Source organism: Narcine bancroftii, chromosome 7, assembly GCF_036971445.1.
Source record: "Narcine bancroftii isolate sNarBan1 chromosome 7, sNarBan1.hap1, whole genome shotgun sequence".
NCBI classification, from domain to species: domain Eukaryota; kingdom Metazoa; phylum Chordata; class Chondrichthyes; order Torpediniformes; family Narcinidae; genus Narcine; species Narcine bancroftii.
The window spans coordinates 202,419,620-202,435,993 of NC_091475.1; the positions used below are offsets into that span (position 1 = coordinate 202,419,620).

The 16,374-nt window shown below is 44.0% G+C and overlaps 1 protein-coding gene across 1 annotated transcript in view; it reads left to right on the forward strand.

The window, feature by feature from the left end:
- Positions 1-12,183, forward strand: part of LOC138739622 (CD99 antigen-like) — a 64,398-nt gene extending 52,215 nt beyond the window's left edge. Inside the window, exons 12-14 of the mRNA XM_069892030.1 lie at positions 3,831-3,944; positions 4,060-4,122; positions 9,778-12,183. Coding sequence (XP_069748131.1) covers positions 3,831-3,944; positions 4,060-4,122; positions 9,778-9,812 — 212 coding nt within the window. The 3' untranslated portion in view covers positions 9,813-12,183. The remainder of the gene's footprint in view (positions 1-3,830; positions 3,945-4,059; positions 4,123-9,777) is intronic.
- Positions 12,184-16,374: the final 4,191 nt, after the last annotated feature.

Here is a 16,374-nt window from a genome sequence, read left to right on the forward strand (position 1 = left end):
GGCCATTAACAGAGATATTTAGGATGTCACTGGCCACGGGGGTAGTGCCAAATGATTGGAGGGTGGCGCATGTGGTTCCGCTGTTTAAGAAAAGGTCTAAATGTAAACCTGGGAACTTTCGGCCCGTGAGTCTGACGTCTGTGGTGGGCAAGTTGATGGAAAGTGTTCTGAGGGATGGTATTTACAATTATTTGGAGGTACAGGGATTGCTAGGGAGTAATCAGCATGGTTTTGTCAGGGGTAGATCATGCTTGACAAACCTGATTGAGTTTTTTGAGGGGGTTACAAAAAAGGTTGATGAAGGGAAAGCTGTGGATGTTGTCTATTTAGACTTTAGTAAAGCTTTTGACAAAGTTCCCCACAGGAGGTTAGGAAAAAAGGTGGAGGCATTAGGTATAAATGAGGAGGTAGTGAAATGGATTCAGCAATGGTTGGATGGAAGGTGTCAGAGAGTAGTGGTAGAAAATTGTTTGTCCAATTGGAGGCCGGTGACGAGTGGAGTTCCTCAGGGATCGGTCCTGGGTCCACTATTGTTTGTTATATATATTAACGATCTGGAAGTAGGGGTGGAGAATTGGATAAGTAAGTTTGCGGATGATACAAAGATTGGTGGTGTTGTGGACAGTGAGGAAGATTACCGTAGATTAAAAGGTGATTTAGGAAGGCTGGAGGTGTGGGCTGAGAAATGGCTGATGGAATTTAATACAGATAAGTGTGAGGTGTTACATTTTGGAAAGGCAAATCTAAATAGGTCATATGCATTAAATGGTATGCTATTGAGATGTGCAGACCAACAAAGAGATTTAGGAGTTGTGGTAAATAGTACCCTCAAGGCTGATACTCAGGTAGATGGTGTGGTGAAGAAGGCATTTGGAATGTTGGCCTTCATAAATCGGAGTATTGAATTCAAGAGTAGGGAGGTTATGATGAAATTGTACAAGGCATTGGTGAGGCCAAATTTGGAGTACTGTGTACAGTTTTGGTCACCAAATTATAGGAAAGATATAAACAAAATAGAGAGAGTGCAGAGAAGGTTCACGAGAATGTCGACTGGATTTCAAGGTTTGAGTTGCAGGGAAAGGTTGTGCAGACTGGGGCTTTTTTCTCTGGAGCGTAGAAGATTGAGAGGGGACTTGATAGAGGTGTTTAAGATTTTAAAAGGGACAGACAGAGTAAACGTGGATAGGCTTTTTCAATTAAGAGTGGGGGAGATTCAAACTAGAGGGCATGGTTTAAGATTGAAGGGGGAAAATTATAAGGGGAACATGAGGGGAAATTTCTTTATGCAAGGGGTGGTGGGGATGTGGAATGAGCTTCCGACAGACGTGGTCAAGGCGGGATCATTGGTTACATTTAAGGAAAGACTAGATAGTTACATGGATAGGAGAGGACTGGAGGGGTATGGACCGGGTACTGGTCAGTGGAACTAGGAGGGTGGGGATTTGTTACGGCATGGACTAGTAGGGCCGAACTGGCCTGTTCTGTGCTGTAAGTGGTTATATGGTTATTTCATTTGAGCATTGTTCACTACTTCCATCAAATATGGGATCAAATTTGAATTAAACCTTGTTTTGCCCAAGTTGGTTCTGGGAAATGAACTCCAGGAAAGACCCACTGGCTTTGAAATGTAATTTACTGCATTGATTCCAGCGAATTGAGAAGAATTTGGACAGGTACACGGGTGGGAGAAGTATGGAGGACTGGGTGCAGATCAGTGGGACGAGGCAGAAAAATGGTTCAGACGAGAAGGGGCCTGTTTCTTGCTGTAAAGCTCTGTGGATGACTTTAGAGTTGTATAGGACAGTGTTGGGACTTTCAGACCAACTTGTCCATGCTAACCAAGGAGCCTTTGAACCACTTCCCTCAAAAGCTTTCCATGTATCTGTCCAAAAGCTTTTTAAGCATCTGTAATTGTACCTACCTTGGCCACTTCCTCTGGAAACCTGTTACATGCCCTATGTATGGGGGAGGTGGGGAAACCTTTAAATCTGTGACCTCTAGTTTTTGATTCCCTTACCCTTGGAGAAATCCACCTACCGTAAATATTTGAGTGTAATGTGAAAAGTTTTGTACCGAAATTCGAGCTCAAAGTTGGGGGGGGGGGGGTGGTCGCATTATACACGAGGTTATTATTTTAACAATTTTTTCTGCCAGGTTTAATGGTAATAGCAGCTGCCGACGTTGACGGCAGCGCGACTAGATTGGGGGAGGGGAGGGGGAAAGAGAAAGTGATGGCAGCACGAATCAGGTGGTCGAGGGGAAGAGAGACGCCAGTGCGACTTGGGCAGGCGAGGGAGGAAAGAGACAGCAGCGTGAAGCAGGCGGGTGAGGGGGAGAGAAGGCAGCGTGACTCGGGCGGGCGAGGGGGGAGAGAGACGCCAGTGCAACTTGGGCGGGCGAAGGGGGAGAGTCGCCAGCGTGACTCAAGTGGTCTAGGGGGAAGAGAGATCCCAGCACAATTTGGGCGGGTGAAGGGGAGAGGCACCAGCGCGAATTGGGCGGGCAGGGGCGAGGGGTGGGGGGGTCATATTATTCACGGGGGTAAAATTTTGCTCCCTATTTCCCCTCCAAAATGGTGGGGGGGGGGTTTGAATTATACACAAATATTTACAGGAATTAATGCCCCTCATGACTGCACACAAAATAACCCTTTGGTCATCTTCGCTCCAGAGGGGAAAAAAAAATCCCAGTTATTCTGTCTTTGTAACTCAAGGTTCGGAGTCCTAGGAAACATCCAGTTCAGTTGTATGAATGATGACAGAAGCGCACACAATGTTCTGGGTTGTCTTCTCAATGCCTTGGATGGCTGTAACATCACGCATCTTGCACTGCATGCTCTGTCTGAAGGAGAGTGTGCCATTCACTTGCTTCCCCACCTTGTCTCTGCTGCCAATGTTGGGCAACAACGTACTCGTGCCTCTGATCGACGGAGCTGCCCAGGCCCTCGGGTTTAGCTTCCCACAATGAGTCACGTTGCATTTGTCTTGACTAAATTGAATTCTGCCATTTCTTTTCCCATTTTCCCAGTTCAGCAACATCCTGGAACCTTAATTAATTTCTGTCACTGTCCATCCCAGAACCAGTTATGGTATTGCCTGCAAAACCTGCCATGCCACCTCATCCCATTCACATTCAAATCATTAATATAATGGACATACAGCAGGGGACCCCATACTGATCCCTGTGGCAAACCTCATCCCATTCTCATCCAAATCATTAATACAGTGGACACACAACAGGGGACCCCATACTGATCCCTACGGCAAACCTCATCCAAATCATTAATATAGTGGACACACAACAGGGGACCCCATACTGATCCCTACGGCAAACCACTGGTCACAAGCCTCCATCCTCAAAAATGTCTCTCCACCTCATTCCTATCCAGTTTTGGCCAGATCTGCTGGATCCCCTGTGGACCAGCCTCCCTTGTCAAAGGTCTTGATGAAGTCCATGGGGAAGACATCTTCGACCCTGCCCTCTTCAGTCCCCTTGGTCACCTCTTCAAACAAAAGCTCTCGTACAATCTCCCTGTGACCATATGGGTTTCCTCTGGCGCTCCCGTTTTCCTCCCCACATTCCAAAGGCTCATGGGGATAAAAAGATTAATTGGATGGGTGAGTGTATTTGGGTGGTGTGTGGAGGGCCCTATTCCCATGCTTGGTATTGAAATTAAATTTAACATTGCGTGTACAGTTATATGTGAACTTGCATTTGCTGCCACCTTGTGCTTGACATGTGCACTGCTCTACAGGAAATCATTTTGAGTCGAGAAATAATGTGAGTCGGGTTGTTTTTGAAGATTTAATTTTAGTTTGCCTTTTTCTAAGGTGGCGGGAGTGGTACCTTGACTGGTATCATTAGTGGCGTTCTGTTGTCCTTGGCAGGAGGGGTGACTAGCTACGTACTCTATCAAAAGAAGAAGTTGTGTTTTAAACTGAGAGGTAGGATCACAGGAACGTGGTGTTGTCCTTCCAATGCAAATTATTTTGTGGCATCTGCTTTGCCCTGAACCAACCACGTCCTAGTCAGCTGGTTGTATTCTGTTTTTATTACCAGGGAACTCTGGTGAGCAGAATATGAAGCAAGACGCTGCTCAAGGCCAGCAAGTGGACCCTCAGTGTGAGTATTGAGTTGTATGGTGGATTATCACAGGCTCCCATCCCACCCCCAGTTACACTCCCTTCTTATCCCCCTTTATGTCGGGCAGAAGATGCACATTGGTAAATGATGCCATTGCCCTGCACTCCTGACTTGCTATGATATGAGACTTTTTGTTTTATTAATGCACTACTTGCTGTACTTGTATATGGGTTCACTTTCCTGAATAGCGCGCAAACAAAGATGACTAGAGTCTCCCTCCCCCCCCCATTGACGTGTTCTACCAGGATCGTTATCTGAAGAGGGTGCGGAAAATAGTCGAGAACCCCGTCCACCCTGCACACAGCATCTTTCAGCTGCTCCCATGGGGGAGGAGATACAGGAGGATCAGAGCCAGCACCTCCAGGCTGAGGAACAGCTTCTTCCCACAGGCAGTGAGAATGCTGAATGACCAGAGGAACCGCTCACACTGACCATTCATGAAATGATATTTATTAACTGTTTTATTTGTATTCATGGGTACTTGTCCTGCATATATATTAGTGTGTTGTGTCTAGTTGTGAGTCTGCGTGTTTTTGCACAGAGGACATGAGAACATTGTTCGTCAGGTTGTACCTGTGCAATTAGATGACGATGAACTTTTTTTACAGATACATTGATATACTCGATAAAGGACGCAGACTCAAGATGTTAGTTACCCTTTACCTCCTGTGAATGCTGGGTGACCTGCTGAGTTTCTCCAGCTCATGCGTCTATTGCACTCGATCCCACCATCCACAGACTTTCTTCTTTTAACTCTGCTTTTTTCTGGTGTTACGGGCCAAGAGGACCCCAAAACCCAGCAGCAATAGAAATTCACCAAGACAAATGGTTACTGAAACAAGACTTATTTTTAAATTTTCTTTAAACATAAAAGCAGCATCAAACTTATTACTATTAACCTAACTTAATTCCCTTCTAATTCTAAGTGCGTGTATGCAATGTGTGTGCAAGTTCAGAAAAGTTACTTGATTCGCAGTTCAATCTCACTTCTCCAAGTTCACTGGGATCAGGCAATTCTTATATTGTGCACAGAATTTCACATTTATGAATTTCACCAGGCTTTGGTGCTTGAAAGGTAAATGGTTACCACTCAGGAAGGTTCTTGATGGCTTTCAGAGAGTGATTTGTTGCTTGTTGGACACAAACTTATTCCATTTGTTCAGCCACATCAGTGTCTTGCCGAAAAAACTTGCCCCATCAGGGTTTTCCAGATGATAACCTCTTTCTTTCAGGTCATCACAGAGTTCCTTTTCTGTTTCCCTTATCTCAGGTGAAACACCACACAGCCAGACATCTCCTTTGTATGGACCACAAGGGCTTTGAATAGGCTGAACTCAGACCTCGCATTCCTTCTTTCAAATGGGGTTTTTCCACAAGCTTGTCAGCTTGTCCTGTTCCAGTCCCAGCTGCTGCTGCTAGATTGTAGAACTGAATTCTCTCTCTCTCTCTCCCTCAGAGAAAACCCACATGACCCTGTTAGAACAGCAAACTGCATTCAGACAGTCTGCGGCACCGGACCCAATCTTTTGAGTCTGTTCATCTGTTGCTTTCCAAAACAATAATCCATTACTCTACAGAACGTCTAATTAACACCTACTTGTGAAGTCCTTCAGCAAAGCAGTTTTCATTGTCTTTACAAAAGCACTGGGAGCCTGGAGTGTCTGACTTGAGCAGAGCTCTGGCATTTTAAATGAGATCTGTGATGTGAAGTGTTTGTAACCTACACTTAAAAGAAAAACCCACAATTTATCTCCTTTAAAACATGTCTATATACAATATGAAATATAGCATAATCCGTCACAGCTGGTGACATCAAACAACTCGATTCACTGAGTTGAAGAATCCTGATCCATTCACATAAAGGTGTGGGGCACTCTGTCGTGGAGCCTCCATGTCGATGCAATCACGAAGATGGCTCGCCAGCGGCTATTCTTTGTGCGGTGTTTGATTCAGTACGTCACTGAAGACTCTCAAACGTTGACAGGTGCATCAGGAAGGGGATCCTGGGTGCATCACTGGTAAGGAGGTACCAACGCTCGAGACGAGAATCAATTCCAAAGGGTTGTTAACTTGGCCTGCAACATCGCAGGCAGCAGACTTCACTCCATTGAAGACATCTACAAGAATCCATGCCTAAAGGAAGCAGCCTCTATCCTCAAGGACCTACACCTCCCAGGCCATGCCCTCTTCCTGCTGCTATCATTGGAGAAAAAGTACAGGAGCCTGAAGACAAGCATTCAGCACCACAAGGACAGCTTCTTCCCCACTGCCATCAGATTCCTGAATGGACAATGAACCACAGATACAGCCTTTCTTTGACTTTTTCTTGCACTATTTCATTTTGTACGGTGACTTGTATACCTTTTTGCATTGTGATGTTACTGTAAAAACAACGAATTTCGTCACATGTTCATGACGATAAATTCTGACTCCTAATTCACTTCTGGTCTGATTGAAATTTCTGATTGACCTTTCAACGCATATTATTCTGTGGCATCTGCTTTGCCCTGAACCAACCATACCCTAGTCAGGTGTGTCTCTTGCAGCTTTATATGCCCGTGACAACCACATGATCGCTTGTTTAACAATTTTGGAACAGTTAGCATAGCTGTTAGTGCAACACTGTTATAGCATTAGCGACTGGGGTTCGAATCCAGCCCTGTCTGTACATTCTCCTTAGGTCTTGAATGGATTTCCTCTGGGTGGGGGGGGGGGTCCGGTTTCCTCCCGCCAATCAAAATGAACCAGGATTGTTGGTCAATTGGTCATTGTGAGCGAGGAGACAGGTTTGGTAGGTCTCAAAGGCAAGGACTCTAGATACAGTTTTGGTAGTAAAAGATTTTATTTATAGAAGGCAAAATGTGAGAGAATGGCAATAGATCTCTCTCTCCTTCACACACATTTAAGATGAGTTAACTTTTGAGGTGAGTAAGAAATGTTCTGTTATTAATAGTTCGATTTAAAGACTATTATTTTGAATTTATCACTGTCTGGTGAATTTTCTATTGCTGTTTCTTTGTTAGTACTAATAAGGTTTGTTAGTTCATAACACCAATGAGTACAGGCTAAGTGCTGTAAAACTCTTCTCGAATGATAACCCTTGCTTCTGGATCTGTACAAAATCAAGACTGTTATTCTATTTCAGCTTTTTTATACATTTGCACTTCCTCTGTTAATCTATGGCTGCAGCTCTTCTGCTAGATGCAAGATTTCATTTTCTAAAATCCTTGCTTTCAAGTTACTACAGGTACACAATCCTTTATCTGGACATCTAAAATCCGGAAAGCTCCAAAATCTGGCAAGTGGGGAGAGAGACTGGGAGTACGAGTCGGGCGGGCAAGAGCGAGAGACCGGCAGGGCGAGGCGGGTGAGGGCGGAGGGAGGCGACTGCGCGACTGGAAGAGGGTGGGGGCGGATACGGCAGCACGATTCGGGTGGGCTTGATTCTGGCTTTCCAAAATCCGAAATTTGGAACACACTGTCCCCCCCCCCCCCAAGGGTTCCGGATAAAGTATTGTGTACCTGTACTATCATCTGTCGCTGTCAGAATTTTCCAGAGTATTTGTTTTCAAGTTTTTGTCATCCGATTACACAAGTGCACCCCGACAAAACAGCATTCTCCGGTCCACCCACCCCCACCCACCCCCACCCACCCCCACCCACCCCCACCCACCCCCACCCACCCCCACCCACCCCCACCCACACAGTGAATACAAAGAACAATATTAACAATATTTATTTGATTTTGTATGAGAGTCTCGAATAGTTAGCAGTGAGCAATTCTTTGTCAACAGTTCCTTTGGTCGTTCAGGATTCTTACTGCCCACGAGAAGAAGCTGTTTCTAGGCCTGGTGGTTCTGCCTCTGGTGCTCCTGTATCTCTTTTCGACAGGAGTAGCTGAAAGACACTGTGTGCAGGGTGGTAGGGATCCTCAATGATTTTACGCGCCATCTTCAGACGACTCTCCCAGTGGATGGGCAGCATGGTTTGCATTAGTGGTTTACACAACGCTGATACAGCACCACTGCGGTGTCTGGAAGGAATTTGTACGTTCTCCCTGTCTGCATGGGATTTTCCCGGGGGCTCAGGCCCTTCAAAACTTACCAGGGGTGTAGGTCAATTAGGTAGAATTGGCCAAAAGGGCCTGTAACCATGATGCATGTCTAAATTTTTCATTAAAAAATGTAAAGATTAACAATCTTGGTTCTTTCTTGTGATGTCATTTCCTCATGAACAAACTATTGCCAGGAAATCACTTCATTAATTGCCTGTGGGGTGATTTTCCTTGTTTAAGGCCAACTGCAATTAGTGCCCAAACTCTTTCACTCCAGTGTATGCCCTCCCTATTGCTCGTGCTCTCTTCCATCTCTCCCGCTCTTACCTACTTGGTCATCTGGACCTGGAAGTGTGACTCCATCCTCATCTGATCTCAACTCCAACTCGAGTAGTTTTCTCTGCAAATTCAGAAAGATGATGTTTTATCACTGCAATCAAACCATTGATGGAGATTGTAACTAGCTGGAACCCAAACCCTGTAATACCCTATAGTCAGATAATCCATTTGTTCCCACTCTTTACTTTCTGCCCATAAATCTATTCTCAATTGCTACTTCCATCAAGATGCAGTGATAGTTAATTCGCAAGCAGACCATTTGGACATCTCATGCACAATCCAACAAGTCAAGGACAGAACTCCAGAGTGACAGGCATTGTGAGGCTCTTTCAGGAGTCTGATGGCGAGTGATCTCACACTTGTGCATCTTGATCAGTACCTCACTTTCATGTGGCTTCCTGTGCTGGTGACTGCCCTCCAGAAGTGAAGCACCGAAGTCTGTTGCAGATGCTGTGAGTGTAGTAAAAATTGCAGAACTCGGCTGGTCTCGTAGTGGCCAGAGGAGGTAAAGATACATTACCGACGCTCCGGGCCTGACCCCTTCCTGCAGCATTTCTGTGTTTTTACTATAGCCTTCCAGGCATCCAATTGCACTACATTCAGTGATTTCCTCTGATAGTTACATCATTCGATGATAAGTCGAACATTATTTTTCCTTTTTCCCCTTAATGTTACTAATGGAATAAGAAATGAATATATGGCAAGCCCTCCATGTACGGTTCCTAAATTTGTTCAAATAATGTGACTTTATTTTTTAAATTATATGTTATTACATGGAACACAACAGAGGGCCTACCCCGTGAACCTCCACCCCCTAAAATGATAAAATGAGAAGATGAAATGAACTGTCCCAGTGTGCAAAAGTAGATGACACAATTTTCTTGTTTATTTTCATTGTGTGATGACATTGTTTAATGGTTTTATTGTATATGTTGAACGTTTAATGGGTTTGGAGGGGGGTGGGAAGGAGGGAGGGAGGGAAGGGAGGGGGGAAAAAGTGGAGAAAATTGCCACTCTGTATATTCAAAAGGGAAATGTTTGTGTGTATCTTGATATGGTTCATAGCGTGAAAAATTAAAAAAAAGAAATGAATATTTGGTACACGATAAATCTCACATACCGCACTTAACAGTTTGATGTTCTGACTGACAAGATTTTCAGATGGTAGGAAGCTTGAATCAGATGCTCACCCCATGTACTTGATATGAACACGTTAATTAGTTTGTTTTTGTGTTCTTCAGCTTACAATACTCTTCTGCAGTCTCAGCCTGCTTAACAGTAACTAGAAGATCATGGAGGGGCAAAGGTATCTGAAAGCAAATGGCTGTGGTCCAACCAGATGTTTGATGTTCTTCAGATTTATCCCCTGCACGTTCGCTTGTCTTTCTGCTTCAGATTTTTAATGATTTAAATGTTTTTAGAAACAGCCCTGATTATTTGGAATGTAAATTTACTTTCATATCTTGCTTTTAAAAGTTTTGGTGAAATATTGTCCCAGAACAGCTGCTTTTTATACAGTAAAACAATTATGAGCACATCTATTTTCTCTAAATGAATTGAAATACTTGTTCTGTTTATGTTAAATTTTGAACTTTGTTATTTAGGCAGGGGAAGTTGAGGCTTAGCAATGTTTACAAAACATTTATTGGATGGCATTAGAGCAGTGGTTTTCAAACCTTTTTCTTTCCACTCACATCCCACCTTAAGTAGTCTCTATGCCACAGGTGCTCTGTGATTAGTAAGGGATTGCTTAAAGTGGGATGTGGGTGGGAAGAAAATGTTTGAAAACCACTGTTTTAATTGTAGCTCATTGACTTGTTATGTCCATGGTTTCATGACTCCAAAGGAAATGGGCCAAGGACAATTGTTCTCAAGCAAAATACTTCAGTAACAATTGGGTCCAGGGCAGTGATTCTCAACCTTTTATCCCAATCGTGAATACCATCGGTGCTCTGTGATTACTAAGGGTTTAGGAAGGGAAGGCTGAGAACCACTGATCTAGACCCAATTGTTACTGAGATATTTTCCATGCGAACAATTGTCGTTGGCCCATTTCCTTTAGAGTTATGAAACCGTGCACATAACGAGTCAATTCGGTATGAATAAAACAGTGGCTTTCAAATGTTTTATTTCAGTCCCTTACTAATCACAGAGCACTTATGGCATAGGGATTACTTGAGTGAGTGAGTGGAAAAAAACGTTTGAAAACCACTGCTTTAGAGGGATTATGGGGTTAACGCAGGCAGGTGGGACTGGTGTGGGTGGGGCGTTTTGGTCAGCTGTGGCAGGTTGGGTCGAAGGACCTGTGTTCACACTATTTGACCCTGAAGAATATTATGAAGCAAATTAATAAAGACGATGGAAAGGCTTGGAGTTCATAATCCTGGGGTAGTTTTAGTGATGAGTAGTTTACAAGTTTTTTAAAAAAAAAACTTGATCATTCTGAAGTGACATGCCAAAACGTTTATTAAAAAGGGGAGAAATCTTATCTCTTGTATATAATTCAAATGCGATGTGCCGTTCTGGTGGCCTAGCTATTAGCAAGAAAATGATTTGACGAGAGGGTGCTTGGAGGGATTCACAAGGATGTTGCAAGAAAAAGGGGGTTATTATTTGTGAGATGGTGACAAATTGAATTGTTGTGGAGAAACTCCGCAGTCAAACCGTGTACTTTAAATAGCAAAGGTAAAGAAGCGTAACTAACAAGTTGGGCTTGAGCCCTGCATCAGGTTATGAGAAATGTTGCCGGGCATCCGGACGGATTGTTATGTAGTGGGTTTCCACAGGTCAGCATGACATTGTGGGCTGTAAGACCTGTATTCTGCTGTAATGTCTGATGATGTTGCCAGTACTGGAATGCTTCAGTTGAAAGTGGAGACTTAATAGCTTCGAGAACATAAGACCCTGCAGATGCTGGAACACTGAGCCAAAACATTGTCCACTGGAGGAATTCATCAAGTCAGGAAAGAACATTCACTGTTTCCTCTAACTGAGTTGTGCCAGCTGATTTATTTTTAATTTTGCTGGATAATCTGGGCCTTTTTTTTTTTGCTCCTTAGAGAAGTGGAGGCTGAGGGGTGATGTTTGTAGAAGTGCACAAGATTGTGAGAGGTGTGGATAAGGTGGATGGTCACTATCTACTTGCCAGAATCAGGGGTCTCTAAAAGTTGAGGACAAAGGCTCAAGGTGAGTGGGGAGAGAATTAAGTGGGATTTTCCCCCTCTTCCCCCCCCCACTCCACAGACACACACACACACACACACACAGGGTGAAGGTGAGATGCCACGAGCTGCCATAGGAAGTGATAGAGGAAGGTACAATTGCCACATATAGACATGGAGGATATTGGGCTAAGTACAGGCAAATGGGGTTGGCTCAGGTGAACAATTTAGTGAGCATGAATGTTGGGGCTGAAAGGCCTGTTTTCGTGCTCCTCAAGCACACAAAACAGTTTTGCTGTCCTCAGTGGAACTGAATTTCGGAAGCTTCCTTCAGTGTGTGTATGTTGTGTTGTATATTTATCAGATACAACAGAACTGGTTTCTTCTCTGTATACTTATTCAAAAATTTAGTGTGTTGTGCATTTGCCTTTTCAGTAATTGAATGTAAATGTGTTTGATTCTTAATAAAGGAATAATTTTGACCACTCTGTTGACTGCCCTTGTAATTTGGTGGTGGGAGAAGGTGCAGTGTTTGGGTTCGGGGTGGGGGGTGGCACGTGATGGGGATAGCTAAGGGCCTCCAGGTTCATTCCTTTGGGAGGAATGGCGTAATTCATGGGTATACACTATTTTAAGTTTTTTGTCCTGGCCCATAAGCCCATAAAACAAAATTTAAATTTCAGCCAAAATTCAGAAGGTAGGCCCATGATTTGTTTTTTTTTTGTTGTTGTGAAGCATCTCAGTAAAATTAATATTGCATAGTGCCAGTGGGCTCAAATGCCGAGTTGGTAACAAGAAATATTTCCACTTGGCATGTAATAACTTTGGGTGGGGAGAGCGAGAAATGCTTTCCAGATCATAAAAGATAATGGATACTCAGAATAATGTCTGTCTGGCTCAATGTTGAATGTTGAGCTTTGGCGCATCTCGGGGCTGTGTGGTCGGCCCACTGCTGTTCACACTGGTGCCCCATGGCTGCCTCACCAGATCCAGCTCCAATAGAGTCATCGAGTTCTGCAGATGACACAACAGAGTTTGGCCTCATCAGCAACAAAGATGAGTTGTACTACTGAGAAGAGGTGGAAAACCTCATGATTATGTTGAGAGAATACAACCTAGTCTCAATGAGGACAAGACAAAGGAGATGATCGTGGACTTCAGGAGGACCAGGAAAAACCACCCTGCACTACACATTAATAACTGGTGGAGAGAGTAGAGAGCATCAAATTCCTTGGACTCCACTTAACTCGTGACCTGTCCAGGACATGCAACATCTCCTCACTTCTCAGGAAGGCACTACCGCGACTGCACTTCCTGATGAGACTGAGGCAGGCCAGGCTACCAGCTAACATCTTGTCAACGTTCTACAAGAACTCTGTCGAGAATGCCCTGGTTGGCTGTTCCCAAACTTTTTCGGGATGCCACCCCCTTGGCTACCAGGCCACATCCCTAGTGCCCCCCCTCCCCAATGAACACACATCTCTTTCTTGATGTTAGGTCTACCACAAATTTCAAACAGCATCTAATCTAACACTATATACAGCTTATGTATTTCACAAATAGAACTTTTTGTAAACCAGTTTATTTAGCAATTTGAAAGGGTAAATTTACACCTCTGCTGTAACTATATTGTCTTTAGCCCATTGAGTGGCTGATGGGCAGGTGGCCGGGGCAAGGATCAACCATTGGATACTGGATAGGCGAGTGGCTGGGGTGAGAATCCATGATCAGGCCATCTGAAGCTTGTTGGGCAGGTGGTCGGGGCGAGGATCAGCCGTCAGGTGCTGGATAGACAGGTGGGTGGGGCAAGGACTCGCGATTGGGCCATTGTGAGTTTGATGGGCGGGGATCCACGATCAGGCTGCCTGGTGCTCGATGGGCAGACAGCCGGGATGAGGATCAGCCGCCAGGAGCTTGATGGGCATGTGACCAGGGCAAGGTTTTAGCTGTCAGGTACTGGATGACCGGGAGGTTGGGGGGAAGGATCAGCCCTCAGGAGCTTGATGAGCAGGCGGTCAGGGTGAGATCCGCCATCAGGGACAAAACTGGGGGGGAGATGGGGTCAGTTTATTTGTACATAAAAATTTAAATGTACATTACAAACTGAAGATAATTTGAAATTCTTACACACCTGGAACCTTGACCCTTGCAGACATGAAAGTGGCATGTGTCCTGTCCAGAGTTCGTCATCAAGACACAAACATTCACCGCCTTTTCTTTCTTCACTGCTCCTTGGATCTTTCCACTGCCCCCGGGGCACAACAGTCGACGAACATCTCTGGTCAGATCTCGGTCAGGGAAGTTTATAATTTTCTCCAACTGTACCTCACCCCACAAAAATTACACCAATATTTACCTGAATTATCAGAGATGTGTTTTAGGTGTGGTATAGATGTTGGCTCCTTTTTACATTCTACTGAGCTTTGCACAAAGGTGAGGCCCTTCTGGCAGGAGCTCTGTGACACCCTAACTCAGATCTCTGGAGTCGCCTTCCCAGTTGACTCAGCTTTGTCTTGATCACTAACTCATTCTCAAATTAAATTCACATGAAGTGCATAGCGGTAACATGGAGGTCTGACTCCCATCTACTCATGGACGGGTGGTCTCCAGAGATGAATAGCTGCATCCCACTTGAAAAGGTCACATACAATATCTCAGGAAGGGATCTAACACCTTACTAAAATTCTGGCTGCCTTATTCAGAGCCTATAGGTATCCCTCACTGGCACAATGTGGGGTTACGATCACTACTGGCTGGCCAGATTTTAACACTGTGGTATTATATGTTTTACTGAACACACTGACAATGGGATTTTTATTTATTTATTTCTTTTTCTTCTTTCTCTGTTTAATAGGATTTGGATAGGGGGGAGGGGTTTCTCTCAATGTTTTATATTTGGTGTGATTGCTAAATGTATTTAAAATAATAAATAAAATGACAAAAACAAGAAGCCCACCACCCAAAACTGAGCATCTTTCAGCTATTCCCATCAGGAAAGAGTTACAAGTGTATCAGAGCTACCAGGCTAAGGAACAGCTTCTTGCCCTGGGCAGTGAGAATGCTGGTCAACTGAATGAACTTGTTCATACTAATGCTCCAAGACTACTATTTATTAAACAATATTTATTGATTTTTATAGCTGTATATTTTTCTGTGTGCTGTCTGGTTGTGTGTTTGCATGTTTTTGCACTGAGGATCGCAGAATGTACTTTTGTTAGGTTGTACTTGTATAATCAGATGATGATAAACTTGAATAAAGATGACTGTTTCTGTTCCAATTCTGGTGATGTGCCAAGCCAATGAGGGAAAATGGCACTGGCCGTGTTGGCTCGTGATCCAGCCGTAGTTTAGGAAGTTGGGATGATTCTTGGGTCGATGGCCAGTGGTGAAATAGTCAATAGGCACAGACTTCAGCTTTTCAGCCCAATTTGTCCAAGATGGTCCCATTTGCCTGCTTTTGACCCATATCCCTCTCACCATGCTACCTCAACTTTCTCCCTTTTAGGTGGGCAAACTGAATCTTATCAGAAGATAAAGGCCTTTTTTTTAATAAAAGGGTCATGGCAGCAGATGAAACAGTTTGAATGATGTGGATTTGTCCCATGATCCCCTCTGGAGAAGGCCATTTATTATGTAAATATCCTTTAGGATACTTGTTCCATTTTCCTTTTGAAGGGTTGTATTCATTTATTTACCATTTGGTGGTTTTCTTGCAATACAAATAGAGTTTGGTCATTTTGTTTGTCATTATTGTATGTTCCTCCACAGATGCTGCCTGACTTCCTGATTGTGACATTTCCAATGTATTCTGTTCTTATTCCAGATTCTTAAAACCATAAGACATAGAAGCAAAAGTACGCCTTGTGCCTCGTCAAGTCTGCCTACATCATTCCATCATGAGCTGATCCATTCTCCTACTCAGCCCTACACCCCCTTATCCTTTGACACCACGACTATTCAGTTATATCTCAATCTCTGCCTTCCACACAGCCAGTGACATGCCCTCCTCACGTGTTCCTGGTAGCAAATTCCAGAGGTTCACTACTCTCTGCCTAAGAAATTCCTCTGCATCTTTGTTTTGAATGGGTGCCCTTCAATCCTGAATTTGTGTCCTCTTGTCCTAGATGCCCCTACCATGGGAAATAATATTGCCACGTTTACTCTGTCCAGGCATTTCATCATTCCAATTGCTTCTATGAAGTCCCTCTTCATTCTTCTGAACTCCAAAGAGTACAGCCCAAGAGCTGTCAAATGTTCCTCATTTGCCAATCCCTTTATTCCATTTAACCATTTACGGAGTGGAAAAAGGCCATGTCGGCCTTTCGAGTCCGCACCCATTCACTAGAACAACTCCACTAGCTCAAACGTCCCGCTCACCGCCAATAATCCTTCAACCCCCTCACCTCCATGTACACATCCAACCTTCTCTTAAATGACAGAAGGGACCCTGACGCAACTATCTCATTCAGAAGTTCATTCCATTCTGCAACCACTCACTGAGTGAAAAAGCCACCTCTAATATTTCTCCAAAAGTGTTGCCCCCTTACCCTTGTGAGAGATGAGAAAAACTGATATTGCAATATGAACATGAAGAAAATAAAATAGATACATAAGTAAATGAATGAAGCCAATACAACCAACATGAGACATGGATATTAGAAGGCAGGAAGCTGACAC